The following is a 16,228-nucleotide window of genomic DNA, read 5'->3' on the forward strand; positions in this document are numbered from 1 at the left end:
TAATCTGGTCCAGTACATCCGTCCTCTACATTCAGGCCTGCTCAGAGTAGCCCTTTCCTTTAAAGCCACAAAGGGAACGAAAGAGCAAAGGGGACACATACACACAAGCTATATGAAAACTAATACATATTTGAAGATCTGTGTGTAACTTAAAGGATTATTTTTCATCAGTTTGTACATGTAGACTCTTTTGTGTGTTTGTAGTTTTGGTTCAGATGCCTGGAGAGATTGATGAGCTCCTGTACCTCTACCCTTTTTGTCAACTACTTCAATTGTACAGCAAAGTGGCATACATCAAGCCCAGTGCACCTGAAAAGTTATCTCACTGAGATGAAGGCAGAGCATTGCTGAACATAGCCCATTGCAATTCTGAGTGGATGATGGACTTCTTTGGGGATGGGGAGGTGTGATTAAACAGGTGCCTTGTTAGGGGACATTTTCAGGATATTGGCTGATGACCCTATGTGGTGGGAATTGAACATCTCTCACTCCCCTTTCTGTTTTTCCCCAGGTGCCGTAGAGATCAGCGTGCCAGATCTTCCTGTCATTGCGCGATATGGAAAGGATGTGTCACTGGGCTGCACCTTCTCGCCGGACAGTAATTTCAGTTTGGCAGATCTTAGCGTCATCTGGCAGCTGACAGACACTAAGGGCCTGGTGCACAGCTTTGCCCAAGGAAAGGACCAGTTAGCAGACCAGGGCCCTGACTTTGCCAATCGCACTGCCCTCTTCTATGATGAACTGCCCCAGGGGAATGTGTCGCTGCTCTTGCGTAGGGTGAAGATTGCCGATGAGGGGAGCTTTACCTGCTTTGTCCGTGTCAAGGACTACAGCAGTGCGGCAGTGACCCTTCAGGTGGTTGGTGAGTAGAGAAGATGGATGTATTGATTTTGCACTTCTAAAGAACTATACTAGTTAGCTTCATAGGTTCAACCAGGCATTCCTGAGTTTTGTAGTCTTATGACTTTTTGTGCAGTGATAGAAGTAAAATGTGAGAAACTGTTAACATCTTCTGAACAGACTTCAGACCATTCAGAACGGCGCTGCAAGACTCGTACTCGGCCTCCCTTACCGCACCCGAATCTCGCCTCACCTCTGGTAATTCCACTGGCTCCCCATCCACAAGCGCAGCCAATTCAAACTCCTCACGCACACCTACAAAGCCATAATCAGTACGAGACTCACTTATCTCAACAGGCACACCCACTTTCACAACCCATTGAGACACCTATGCTCAGCCTCACACACCCCACATTCGTAAACGCAGAACAGGTCGCTCATTGTCTTACATCGGACCCAAAACATGGAATGCCCTCCCAAAACGCATCAGAGCCTCATCCTCGCTACTGGAGTTTCACAAGAAGCTGAAGACCTGGCTGTTCGAATAATGCAGCGTGGGCCACATGCTTACACCCCTGCTAGAGTACCTGGATACCCTCGCGGGTGATAAGTGCTCTATACAAATCAACATAATATTATAAAAAAGAAACTGGAGAGAAATTAAGTTCTGAGCCAAGAAAGTGTGACAATACAATCAATTACTTTAATGTTGTTTCAAACTCTAACATTATCAGCCTTAAGGCATGCTGCATCGCTAAGCCCAGGTTAGCCCTTGCCAAAATGTATAATGGAAAAGGTACACAGACATGGTGGATACTAAATATGGGCATCTATTTTGAGTTGTATTCTAAAAACATCTCCTTTTAATAGTATCTCCGGTGATCAGACCATCAACTTGGTGTTGCTTGTCACTGCCTTCTAAAACTAGGACCCGGATGTTATAAATATGGGATCAGTATAAGTGATTACAAGTTACACACATACCTTTACCGAATCCATTCTGCACACAGACTTTTTGTTATGTATGAAATGCTTATTGCGATTCAATGACATGTTACCAAATTGCAGTTGGGTGTGCGGCCAAATACCGAATCGGTTTTTGGAAGGGGTGTTTTTAGGGCATCCCTTTCAGATAGTGATTATCAATGGGATGTATTAATATATTGCGACTGAAATCAAGTCTCAAAACATTAATGCTTTACCAACTACACAAATGTAGTGGTAAGCCGTTCATTTGTGGCTTAACTCATTAAAAATCATAAGGTAGGTCAGATTGCTACCCCCTACGATTCAGAATTTTAAAAACCGATCTATTAGTACTGTGGTTCCCAAACTGTGCGCCGCGGCACCCTGGTGCGCCGTCAATACCAGCGAGGGGCGCCGCGCACCAAACACACAGTTTTGGAACCACTGAGCTGTGAAAGACATGCATTTCCTTCGAGGACCGTGTTTGTGCAGTCTTCTTTTTATTTTTAGGACTGCAAGTGTTTCAAACAAAATCACGGTCATTCCAAACAGCATTTTTAGGTCTCGCTAGACGTAAGCAAAAGCGAAGCTTTTGCGTCTAGCGAGACAACTTATGTTGTTACTTTTCGGGGAATGAGTACAGCAAAGTGCCACGTGCATTTGCAGGCCGAGATTCGACATCGTGAGCGCACACGTCGTCACTCACGCATGCGCACAAAGAAAGCCATACACACACTGCATATACACACACGCACCCCCCCTTAAACATACACACGCACACACAGACAGACAGACGCACGCACAAACACACTCAAACTGACACACACACACGCGTACACCCCACCCCCACTCACCCCTCCTCTCACTCAACACACTTACCTGTTCTGGCGGTGCTCGGCGGCGGATCAGCATCTCGGGCGGCGGTAGCGCTTTGCGGGGCTCTCTCACCACATGAGAGCCCCGCCTTCCCCATGCGCCCGGCCGCTCTTCACCCGGTCCCCCATCTCGGGACCGGGACTCAATGCGGAGCCTTCGTGGCTCCTCGGGCAGCTCTCTCTCCCTCTCGCCGCGATGGGGCGGGACTTCCGGTTGGGGCCGCGCTGTGATTGGGGCCGCGCTGTGATTGGCCGGCTTCCCAACCGCTTCTGGGTCGTCGCAGGCAGCGCGGCGGCCCGGCGGGGATTTTCTATTTCTATTTAGCCATCTATTATTTCCTTGCTCCCGCTTGCTATTGATGCTGTACTCCTGGAGTTCAGAACTAAAATCTGCAGAATATTCCACTGTCAACTGGTTTGTGGAGGTGAGCGAGGTGCCCAGTTTATGAATAAACGCATCTCGAGTTTACAAATACCAAGTCCTTGGCGCAAGGCTCTTGTTCTGTAGCCGCTTGCAGCCCGCAGAGGCGGGAGCCTGAGGTGCGCGCAGTTTATTTATTCACAAAACTGAGGTAAACTCTTGCAGACCTTTTCTGTTTATTTTTGTATAAAATCCGTCTCTGGGATATCACGGAATAGATCGGGAAGCAGTAGCTGCTCAGCCCGAGTCATTTCCGAACGGAAGCAGATGAACAGAAGCACATTTGACAAATAACAGGTGTTTTCTGAAGGAATTTCTAAACTGCTTCCATTTATCTGCCAGGGGATTCTCTGCACAGACTCCTAGCACTGGGACGCTCTGGTTATAGCAGCCATGAGCCGTGTGCTTTATACGCCCATTACATTATAAATTAATTACCAGCTTCGCTCACACCGCGCATCAGTGATGACGAACAGAGCACTTTTACTCTGATCCATGTGCAGAAACAAATGTTACTAATGACCGATGCCATGGAGTACAACTTGCTGACCTCAAAAGGCTAAAAGGCTGACTAGGACATGGTTAAAAGGCTGACTAGAGCGAGGTTAAAAGGCTGACTAGCACAAGGTTAAAAGGCTGACTAGAATGCAACACCCGCCCTTCAAATGGAAATATAGAAGCACAGGTGCGAATTGTCCCAGAGTACCAGTTTGCGACCCAAGAGTGCATGTACTCTCCCCTTTACTTCTTCCCCAGGAGTACTGACACTCTCTATTTCAAATTAAAGCAGAGTGGAAACCGAGCACCTGCCAGGGGCATGCACATTTTAAGCACTGCTCGTGACCAAATCACAGCAGATGTCAGTGGTGAGCGTTAACTCGTGGAGTTATCGAGCAGACTGTCGTGTCGAAAGCCACTGCTCGTAAAAGACGTACAGGTGCAGGAAAACTGACGCAATCTTAATATCTAATCTGATCATGGTGGATAACATCCAGAGGAGCAAAGCACACTGGGAACCAGTGACTGTAAATCACAGACGCCGGACCCGTCGTGGGAGGCAACGGCCGCTTTATTGCTCTTCTCCAGGCTTGAATTACCCTCCTCTGTTTGAACCCCCCTCCCTCCCCCACGGCGCTTGGGGTGACCGAGTGAAACCACAGTCAGGTGGCACCCGGGAATCCGGATGTTATGCATCATTGAGCAGGGAGGGCTGTCCCCTCCAACTTCCGGCCCAGGGGGAAGGTAAGGCGAACCCAAGCGGTGTATTTCCAGGGGAGGTTGCGGAGTGCACTGCGGTGTTCAGTCCATACCTGTGCCGCGCCGGATGTGACCACTGGCGGGCACGCGCCATGGCATGTTTAATGGATTCCTCCTGGCAGAGTGCCGCGCGTGACATTCTACCTGCTATCGACAGAACGATATCTGAGGTCATAAGGTCCTGGCTCGATGATAGGCGTGATGCTCTTTCATTCATGCAAATAGAGTTCCATGGATGAACGCGGTCTGCAGAGGCCAGGGCCCGCGGCCTGCTTGGTGATGCATACAGGGAGGCAGATTACAATAGAGAACACGCTGGGATTCTCATAGAAACCCCCGGCAGGGAAGAGCAAACAAGCATTGGCATAGCCAATTGGTCTGGCCTTAGTCTCCTCCAGCCTTTTGACAATTCTTTTTTCATTGCAAAACTTTATTATTCTGGAAGCTGCCGGGCCCTCATTAAACAAGCATTTGCAATGCAATAGGTCTCACAACATAAGATTACACTACTAGAGAACATAACTAACCAAGAAGACTTATTAGCTAAAGCCTTACAGATCAATTCTCCATCGGCAATGGAAATTAATATAAAACTTAGTGCATTGAAAAATGACATAAAAGCTAATCTTATTCGGAAAAATAGTGCAAGGATACACAAATTTAAATTTGCTCAATATGAGGGTGGAGACAAGATCGGTAGAATTTTAGCCTATAAGGTGGCGGAGAAAAGAGCTGACACATTAATTTCTAACATCCGAGGACTGGGGAACAAGTTATATAGCCGAACACACAAGATATATTAGATCAATTTGCGGTATATTACGAAAACTTATATACCCCGGACAGCCCTGTAAACATAGACCAAATTAAGGAATATGTGAACGACTACCCAGTAAATACAGGGAATATATTAGGCTTGGATGCACTCTCCAACGACATACAATTGATCGAACTTCATCAGGCTATCAACATATTACCAACAGGAAAGGCGGCAGGGGAAGATACGATACCTCTAGAACTGTATAAAATCTGTAGACTAGAACTAGAACAGCTTTTTTTAGAAGTAATCCAATCAATCGGAATAAATGGAACAACCCCTAAATCCTGGAATCGGACTAAAATAATCTTTTTTTTAAAAAAAGGGAAGCTTAGAGGAGAGAGGGTCATATCGACCCATCTCTCTAATAAATACGGATGCCAAAATATTCGCCAAGATCATCGCACTTAGACTTGCCCCATACATGCCTAGAATTGTAAACCCGCAACAACACGGCTTTATCTCAGGGAGAGACACAACAATACACGTAAATATGGCAATAACGGCATTTGATATCGCGGAAATTGAATCCACCCCACTCGGTATGATACTATTAGATGCTGAAAAGGCTTTCGACCGAGTGGGGTGGACCTATCTCTGGTGCGTACTGTCTAAAATGGGTTTTGGGGGTAGCTTCTTGAAGGGTATAAAAGCGCTCTATGACAAACCTACCGCCTGTATTAGTTATGGGGGCTTGACCTCACCAGAATTCCCAATTAAGCGGGGAACCCGGCAGGGATGCCCTCTCTCTCCCCTCCTATTCGCTCTTTCACTGGAACCTTTTTTACTTGCCCTTCACTCCCAAATATTGATTGCTCCCTTTAGTTCCAGCTCACAGGAATTGAAAATGACAGCTTATGCTGACGACATTGCAGTATACACCACAGATGTAGCCAAGGCATTGAAAGGAATATATATTGAGGCTGAGAAATTTGGGAAGGTGTCAGGCTATAAGCTTAACCAGCAGAAGATGCAAGTTATAGCCAATTACTCTCCTATCGCACCTATCCCTGAGATATGCAAAGAGGCCACTTATTTAGGGGTTAAACTAACAGCTAGAATACAAGACATCAATAAGATAAATTATAATGACCTGACTAAAAAGACTATTCTTATTTTGAAAAAATGGAACAAATTGCCTTTGAATATGGTTAGCAGGATAAACCTTATTAAAATGAAAATACTCCCAAAATATGTATACTTATTCCGATCAATTCCATTGGCATTAAATAATAAATTCTTCCAACACTTAGATGGGATCTTCAGTAGCTTTATTTGGGGTTACAAAAAAGTCAGAAGGTCACTAAAAATGCTGAAAAACAATACAAATAAGGGAGGGCTGAACGCTCCAGACTTCAAACTATATTTTTGGTCTTCGTTTATTACACGCATACGCTCTTTACTGCATGGGGGTAGAACTCTTTTTTTTCATTATTTTATGTTAAAACAAGACTCACTATTCTTTTTGTTCAGAATTAACGACCCGAATTACTACAAAAGGGTAAGATTCAAGACTGCTAGAGATATCATTAAAATATGGGAAAACATATTAAAATTCTGCAAAACAACCTTTTTCCACCCAAAATTACCATTGTGGGGCAATCCAGGTCTCACGGCTATATTTACAGATTCCACCATTAATAGCTGGGCTTCTTCTGGGATTAATACTTTAGTGGACCTATATGGCGTGCAGGGGTTTTTAGATTTTAACACGCACAAACAAATATATGATCTACCTGAAACTGCAAGATTCAAACATATGCAAATCCATGATTATTTGATTAACAAAAAAAGATACAAACTGTTTCGGAATGCGATATATGGACATGCCTTTATACAAATAAGAATAAATCAACTATTAGTGAAGCTTATCGAATATTCAGCACATTCAAAACAAATGACAATGATAAACTGGCCTTGAAATGGAGCATACAATTAAATCTAAATGTTACGCCTAAGCAGATAGAGAACTCTTTTACTAACATTAACAAACTGGTACGCTCATCTAGCCTTAGGCTACAACAATATCGAACGACCTGTATGCTCTACTACACACCCGAAAGGATCGCTAGGTGGTCTCCGAACCCCACTTTTAGCAGTCGCATTAAATGTCCCAAATGTTCGGCTGTAGCAGCTAATCTAGTTCATATCTTGTACTCATGCCCCAAACTTAAGAGCTTTTGGGATGATATACTGAGGGTTCTAAGAGTAAAAAATATCCCATTGCCTACCATCACGGCCGCTTCGGTTCTGATAGATCTTAATCTATCCACATCTCCACTATCCCCCCTAACGACTATACTGTTCTCATGTGCCAAACTGACTTTAGCTAGGGCTTGGATTGATCTAGATACCCCGACGGTTTGGAAGTGGTGGACATTGGCTTTAGCCAATCTCAGGGGAGCACGATCATTGAACAAATTTGATAGAATTTGGGGTAGCTTTATAGACTAAAATCAGAACTTTATTTTTATATTGTTTAAATGTTAAACTCTCATGCATTAAAATTGTAACAGTAACTTTAACCACGATGATTACACACCATAACTAACTTGTTTATTACATATTTAATTTCGCTAGTTTTCTTTCTGTAATTACTCATGAATGTCTTATGAATGTTTGTCGATTTTTGCTCTTTTTGCTTTTTCTGTCATCCTGTCAACATCAATAAAAATCTTTAAAAAAAAAAAAAAGCAATAGGTCTCACATTATTAACGTTTGAGCTATTGGTGTTGCATTATTATTAGCAATGCCAATAGCTTAAACTTTAATAATGCGAGACCTATTGCATTGCAAATGCTTGTTTTTACATGTTAGAGGCACGCCGGGCTCGATGCAGTACATGATGAGTATTCTGAGGCAGAAAGGCCTCTTACAGTTTTTGTCCTTTCCCTGCTGGTTTTCTGCAATATGGAGTCAATCTGGCAACAGCGGTTCCCTTTGCACTGTGCACACCTAGGCTTTTTCCATGTTAAAGTTTTCTCACACTTGAGCCTGTTTCAAGAACACATCTTTAAAAAGAGCATATAACACTGGCATCCTTACTCTTGTATATTTTTGTTATCCATTGGTATGTTGTTAATAAGTCGAGTACCTGTGAGCATAACCCAGTTTTCATAGAACAGAACTGGTATGATAGCTCAGTAAGTTCATTCTTGGTGCAGTTCTTATGCAGTGATTGGAAAGTCACAGATTGAGTCCTGTCAACGCAGACTCAGCCTTCGATCTTCAATGATTGGTGAAATTAGTAGGATGCACTGAATAAAACAGGTTATTGAAACGATTAGGTTTTCAAAATTGATCCACGAGACCTACAATCATGCCAAATTTTGACTGCACCGTACAAACACTGACCAAGTTGGGTGTGGGCAAGGGGACCAGTACCCTCTGTGCAAGGGAAATTCTTTGACTCCTACTCAGGGTTAGAGCTAAATCAAATTGTGATGGTCTAGTCATATGATTATAATACCTTCATTGGCATCATTCCAATGATTTTCAGGGAGTAAAATGGAAGTACTCCTGAGGCCGGGCTTACATCCCCCACTCTAAAAAAAAAAAAATTAACAAAGTCGGGAGCCGCGGCCGACGGCTAATAGGTCAAGGGAGCCGTGGGTTGAAAAAGTTTGGGAACCACTGTATTAGTACATAGGTTGGTTTGTGAAAATCTTTACTGGTCGCGAAAATACTGGCCACAAACTGCAGCCACTAAATAACTGATACTCTTAATAATTATATTTGTTAGAACATATTTGATAAATATTCAATAGCAATACAAAACAAACAATAAGTTAAGGGTTAAGGAGTTTCGAAAAACCATTCAACATGCACACCTACTCATACTTCATGCCAAACACAAACCACAACATTAATTCCATACAGGCGTGATGTCGAACAGTGCCCGCAGGTAAAAGCAAAAGAGTTATGAGCTTCAAAATAAAAAACACCAACGATGTTTTGGCTTCAAATTCTAATCAGCACAAACATTCCTATATATATAAATAGTCAATGTGTGCAGTATATTTATTGAAAGTACAGGGAAACTCTTGCATATACCCAGAACCATATTAGTGTTTTCGCCCCAAATTGAATTTCTTTGTACTTTGACTTATTCTTGAACTCACTGATCAACTGACCTCTTCAATCGTATCCAAGGTTTATCAGGATTATTCATTTAATATAAAATCAAGATCAGTGCAGCAAGTAATCAATGACAAAGGAAGTATTCCTGTTCTTGAATCATCTTAGTTTCACATTGCCTTCTGGATATACAATCCAATTCCAAATGTGCATGGGTATAATAGTCCGTTCAGTGATTGTCACAAACAAAGCAAATTAAACTGGAGCCCAATCGTCTGTCTCATTCTGGTGTATTGTAAATTGGACAGAAAGTATCTAAAAGCCGCCTCCTCCTTAGGGTGATACAAAGAGGTTTTACCATATGGCATTTTGAATCTTCTAAGGGAATGGCTTATCTGTTAGCAGCCAGTGGTTCACTATTGTCTTTTTATGTATGTGATTCTTCAACACTTTTCCAACCTCACTTGATAGTAAATACTTGCAAGGTACATGGAAAATATAATGCTCTTTTTAATTAAAGTCTTCTTTACTACCAGATATATTTTGTGACCACATAACCGGTTCGAAGCACTTGATACCTCGGCACTGCCCCATTTTTCTGTCGCTTTTCTCAACTTTTCTTCTTTTAAAAAAAAAAAATATATATGCACCCAATTCTTCTCTGCTTGGAGGTCTCCTTGAAGCCTTAGCTAGTATACATTTGAGGACTTAAGGTGAGAACATGCTTTGCGCTGAGTGATACAATATGATCCAGTGGAGGAGCCACTGCGCCGTACTGCCAGCTCTGCATGGACCACCTTAGTCACTAGACCACATCTGGCTGATGAGCTCAATGCTTTTTTTTGGAGAGTGAATATCCTGTAGAGTCAAGTGTTTGTGAGGGTGGATTGGGTGGAGGTAATGCGAAGATGGAGAGTTGTCTAGTGCCTTTGTTGTGGCAGAAAGTTGGATTTGTGGGTAGTTCCTTAAACTACATTGCCACAAGATCCTTCGATGGTTTGTTTCTTGGCAGTCTGATTTAAAGAACTTTGTACCAGTTTGAAGTCAGGTAGTATTATGCACGTAGAAGAGTATTTTTTATCCTAACCCATATTCTGTTTTCATTACCCCACTAACTCTATTTTTGTCTTCTATTTTTAGCTCCCTACACAAAGCCAAGTTTGTATCTGGAACCCAACAAAAACCTGAAACCAGGGGATGCAGTGAAGGTTACTTGTCACACTTTCCACGGTTACCCCGAAGCCACAGTTCTCTGGCGTGATGGTCTAGGCAACAACATCACAGAGAACATTAGTATCTCACAAGTGGCCAATGAAGAAGGCTTATTTGACGTTCAAAGTATTTTGCGGGTGATACTGGAGCCCAACAGCTCCTACAGCTGCCTGGTGAGGAACCCTGTGTTGCAGGAGGAGACACATTCCTCAGTCACTATAACAGGTCAGTCTCTGATTTGGAATGTGGGGTAGAGAATGAATGATAGAGAACTAACCCCTGTAGTGTAGGGAACGGCAAATACCGCCGCCTCTATCCCAGGTCAGTCACTGTTAGTGGGACAGAGGGTAAACTGGACGGTGTAGTAGGGTTAAAATTGGAGAGAAAGTCCAAGTAGCCGCATACTATGATACCGTACACAGGCGAACCACCAATTGCTGTTCACCAAATAAAAAATTGCGCATGGATGGGAAGTGATCTCTGGGGCGTAGCAAGTTGTAAGTTGAGGCGGTACTCGTAGGGTATACGAGAGGGTCTAGACATCGGTTACTACAATTGGGGAGCTATTGTTTGAGGGGGTATAAGATTTTAATCTACAGCTCCAATGATTGACCTGTGCATTTTTATCGTGAGCCTAGCCAATCCTGGTGTTGTGCTATGTAGACCCACATATCATTCTGCAAAACCAAACTTCCATGTTGTACTTCAACTCTCCAGCTAGACCTGAAATAAGACCTCTAATATACATTTTATTGGGTGCCTGTACCTGCATGCTGCATGACTCTGATCGTGCAAATTAACACAGGAAGACAACCTAAAAAAATGCAAGGACAAGAAACTGCTAACACAACATGAGTTTATGAAAGAACGGGTCCTCTGCCCATATCACAATCCCACAAGCAATGATTAGGGGGATTCCCTTCAGGGCCAAACTACTCACTAAAAGTGCATCCAGATGAATGAGTAGAAAAGTAGAAACAACCTCTGTTCTAGATGTTGAAGTGTCCTGGGGAGCTGGCGGGGACTGCTAATGAGCCTGGAGCTTCCGAGGGTGCGCGTTGCGTGGGGGACCTAATTTTGCCACATGCAGAGTTAAAGCTGCAGGGTACAAAGTTCTTCCAATCGCCTTGCGCATGCGCGAGTAATTAGCGCTGACCCGAACGCCGAAGGATTCTTGATGCGCCTAGAGATACTTCCATTCCGCAAGGCGATTGGAAGAACTTTGTACCCTGCAGCTTTAACTCTGCATGTGGCAAAATTAGGTTGTTTCTACTTTTCTACTCATTCATCTGGATGCACTTTTAGTGAGTAGTTTGGCCCTGAAGAGAATCCCCCGAATCATTTGGGATTTGAAACGCGTAGGCCTCTTCCCCGTGGTCTGTTTTTCCGTGTTGTCCTAGCGTTGACCTGTTGCTACACTTGAAGTGACAACTTATACACTCACTGTTGCCAAAATACTTTTGAGAAAATCGACTCAATTGAATACTAAGGAGTGTATTGTATCATTATGAATTCTATTTGATTTGTCAAGCAGACCCATTACTTTGCCTACTGGTATATTCATTTCCCAGTTTGTGTGAAGTATCTTAGTATGAATGCATGAATGTTTGTGGCATGACTGTGACATGTCTGATCGATGACTGTATGACTGATTTTTATTACTTTGTCTTGTGTCCATCTCTGTTAAAAATTGTTTATTAACAGTATTTACCAAGGTTGAAATAATTGTACCTTCTGATTTATTTTGTAAAATAAAACAGCTATTGAATAGCATTTCCCAATTTTGAACAGTAGTCTTTATTTGGTTGACTAATTAGTGCATCAAATAAAGTATCAGTATTGGCATCGCTGTTTTGTTGTTTCATAGACAAGCAGGCCAGCCAATTCACATGGTGCCATCATGTGTCCCACGATATCCGTGCATTTCACATGGTCGTACGGTGTGGAGCCAATATTGAATGATGAATACAGGGTGACCAGGAAGCCCCTGCACAGAGTGTGTTTGCAGTCATGTGTGTAGGCTCGGTACATACATTATCCATTATTGCTTTGGAAGCTGCCTCCCTTGTGCCACCTTCAAATGTGGCTGCTTCTGAAGCCTTCACTTGGGTTTTCGGGGTACTAGTGTGGGCTAAGGTGGTGCACGGGACAAAGCCCGATCCCTATTCTTAGTCCTGCCTCCGTCATTGCTGTTGGGACTTTGAAAGACCCCATGGCTCTGTCCCCTTCTCCAGGCGGATTCTCCCCCACGGCCCCTCTCACCGTGAAATCAATTTAAAAGATGGCAGGTCTGCACAAGACTAAAATCGGTAGAACTTCAGACAAATGACGTGTCAATCATTTTGCAACTCCTTGACCATTTTCTTTCTTCATAAAGTTGTAAACATCTCTAATACTTTTCCTGATCCAACTACTCCCTCTCATTACAGATGCATCTCCTCCATCCCTACCTTGCCTGACCCACTTTCAATTCTTTCACTCCTCCCTTTACTGAGACAATCATAAGGCTGGTCAAAGCCGCCAGATCTGGCTCCCCATGTGACTCATGTCCACCCAGTGCTGCCATCTCATTGCTGAAACAATCGCTACTACTATTTACCAGAGAATGTTGTAGTCTGGCTCCTTTCCAATTAGTTGGAAAAAAAGCGTCAGTGTTTCCTCTTCTAAAGAAACCTTTGTTGTATCCTTTAGTTACAAATAGCTATCGCCACATATCATGTCTTCCCTTTCCTACCAAGATAATTGAGAAAGTAATGAATGCTCAACTCGTTGAGTTCAACCCAGACCGCAATTTGCTGGATGCCAACCAGTTCGGCTTCCGCTCTGGCCACAGCGTGGAAACAGCATTAATCAAGGCAATAGAGGAAATTAGGGAATCCTGCGACCTGGGGAACAGAGCGGCCCTGCAGCCCTGATCTTATTAGATATCTAAGTGGCATTTGATGCTGTTAACCATGGCAGACAACTAGCTCGTCTAGCCAATATCGGTATCACTGGCACTGCTTGGAATCTTTTTAGCTTGTTCCTTCACGGTCGTGAACAATCAATCCATCTGGATAATTTTGTTTCTCGGTCTTTTTCCCTCACATGTGGGGTCCTACAGGGGTCCTCACTAAGCCCAACACTGTTTAACATTTACATTACCCCTCTGGCTGAGCCTATCAATTTGTTTGGCTTTTCCGTCACATCCTACGCTGACAATACTCAAATTGTTCTCTCTTGACAATGATTCATTGGGCACATGAACTAAGTTTTGCAACTGTATGCAGACCGTCTGCCAATGAAAGGCAGAGAACTGCGTTCAGCTTATTTCAGGAAAGACTGAAGTCCTGTACTTCTGAGCTCAGGCCTCGTTCTGGACTCCCGCCTAGTGGCCCCAAGACATGGGCTCCTTTCCTTCTCCTGCCAACAAAACCAGTAACCTGGGTGTCCTGATTAACCCCTTAGCTGCGGGGTGTTTCCCCTCCCGCTGTGTGTGGGGGGGGCCCGCGCGGCGCCGCTGTGCTGGTGACGAGCTCGGCTCATCATGAGGCACAGCGGAGCTGCCCTCATGACGAGCTGAGCTCGTCACAGCCACACCCGTTTTCGAACGTTCAGCACAGCGGGGAAATTATACCTGTGTGCGAACGTTCCAACGGCTGTGACGAGTTCAGCTCGTCATGAGGGCAGCTCAACCGTCCCTCATGACGAGCTGAACTAGTCCCTAGCACACAAGGGGTTAATAACAAACTGTCCCTTACTTACCAAGTCAATGCGGTCACTACCAAGGCCTAACACACTCTTAGTTTGATAAAGAAGGTACTCCCATTTATCCCTTCGCTGCTCCAGAAAACAAAAGTACTGACTTCCCTTGTCCTAACCAACTCGACTACAGTAATGGTCTGTATCTAACTGCACATCAACATGTGCTTAATAGGCTACAGACCTTGCAGAATGCAGCCGCCTGGCAGCTTCTTAAAATCCACAAACACCAATCAGTGTGTAAACCTATGAGGAAGCTGCACTGGTTGCCCATCAGGCAGAGAGTTACTTTCCAGGCTTTATGCTTTGTTTATAAAGCTCTACACAACCAGGAGTCCTTGCTCCTCAAAAATAGCTTTAACTGGCACATTCCCAATAGGCCTTTAAGATCCTTTACCGCCAAAACCATGATCCTGCCCAGATTCAAATGCGCAAACTGGGGCGGCCTCAGCTTTGTGCGGTGAGCCTCTCAAGCCTGGAAAAAGCTACTTTTATATATCAAAACTTCCCCAAGTCTTCTGATCTTCAGAAAGCTCCTCAAGACTTGGCAATTTAACTCTTTGTAATGAGTCTTGGCTTATCCCGGTCTCCGAACCAAAATGTTGCTAGCACCAAGACACCCCGGGGTATTCGAGCACTTAATAAAACCATCTAACATGTGTAATAGGCCAGAAACCATGCAGGGGGCTTGCAAGTAGAGACAGTAAAGGTCAGTCATTGTCGGGTGTACTTAAAGAAGTTGCTGGTGGATTGCTAGAGAAGCTTGAAACCAAGGTATGCACCGACTAATTAGGTAAGTCAGCAAGTCAATGTACTAGCTCAGTAGAACCTTCTGTAGCTTAGTCACCTGTTTAGTCAAGCTCCCATTGTGTGTCGGGCACTACAAGGAGAATCATGGATTGGGTAACAGTATGCGTGTTTACACAGGGCCCTAAGAGAAATGAGAAGGCGCTAACAACCCACTACGATTAATACTCATTTTTTAAAAAAAATTTTTGTAGGTCGCATGAAAAACCTAACATTTACACAGCCAAATCTGAGTGCAAAATAAAACTCAATTCAAATAAAATACGATCTTGTTCAAGCTGTACGATTTTCAATGTAAAAGCCATGACTTACCAAAACCAAAGAGGAGTGGTCATACGGATGGTGCTTAGTATGCTCACCACCGCCTAGATTGCCATGGCTTTAGGTCACAGAAGCTCCGAATGCTAGAATAGGATGTAGGGGAGGTTTTGGGGGGACTCAACAGGACAGGAGAGGGTCTTGAAGTTCATGCAGAAGTGATGACCTCAAATTGGCCAAACAATATGGTACGGTCAGTACTCACTTATGTAGTGCACGTGTCAAACTAAATAGCCTATTAGTGGTGTTGAGCTGAAACTGTAAAGCGAACATGGAAGGGTCACAGTGTACTCAACAAAAACAAGTGGGAATCAACATCACTGGAGTACAGATGGCTTGGCTCTGTCATCATAGTTGGGCTCAGATTTGGTGTTTTGTTTTCTGGCTTCTCTGGTGCTGCTGCGTAATATAAGGGAGAAGTTGTCTGCAGACAAGTCAAGCTGTGGGTTAGATTGGTCCGGGATTATCTGTCGGGTTTAATGAGATGGGACAATACCGTGCATGTTTGAGCGCATCACAGGTCATTGAATGTGTTGTTAACTTCATTGGGAACAAGTAGGAACAGAGGAGTGTAAATTCGAGAAATGACACTACTTGTTTTGTCAAAATTCACCCCTGTGGTTGTTATGAGATTTTTCGAGTTGGGTGATTAGCTGGTTAATGGCGCAGAGATCTTCTGAAGAAGGTGGTGGGGAATGCGAGTAGAATAAAAGACAGTATCTGGCATTGAGTCTGGGCAAGATGTGTTGTGTGCATTCAGACACAAATGCGAGTTGTGCATAGGAACGGGCAGTGCAGAATTGGGGTTGAATTCATCAAGGAATAGACATATGAAGAAATTGATACTTGATGGCATAGTCTGCCACTGGCTGAACTTAAGTTGGCTTTCTCATATCT

The 16,228-nt window shown here is 43.7% G+C and overlaps 1 protein-coding gene across 2 annotated transcripts in view; it reads left to right on the forward strand.

Annotated features, from left to right (window-relative positions):
* The window catches only part of CD276 (CD276 molecule), a 239,585-nt gene that overhangs the window by 163,268 nt on the left and 60,089 nt on the right, over positions 1 to 16,228 (forward strand). For both annotated transcript variants that reach the window (XM_078685061.1, XM_078685060.1), the window contains exons 3-4: positions 512 to 862; positions 10,394 to 10,690. In XM_078685061.1, coding sequence (XP_078541187.1) covers positions 512 to 862; positions 10,394 to 10,690 — 648 coding nt within the window. The remainder of the gene's footprint in view (positions 1 to 511; positions 863 to 10,393; positions 10,691 to 16,228) is intronic.

Source organism: Lissotriton helveticus, chromosome 3_2 (assembly GCF_964261635.1).
Source record: "Lissotriton helveticus chromosome 3_2, aLisHel1.1, whole genome shotgun sequence".
NCBI lineage: Eukaryota > Metazoa > Chordata > Amphibia > Caudata > Salamandridae > Lissotriton > Lissotriton helveticus.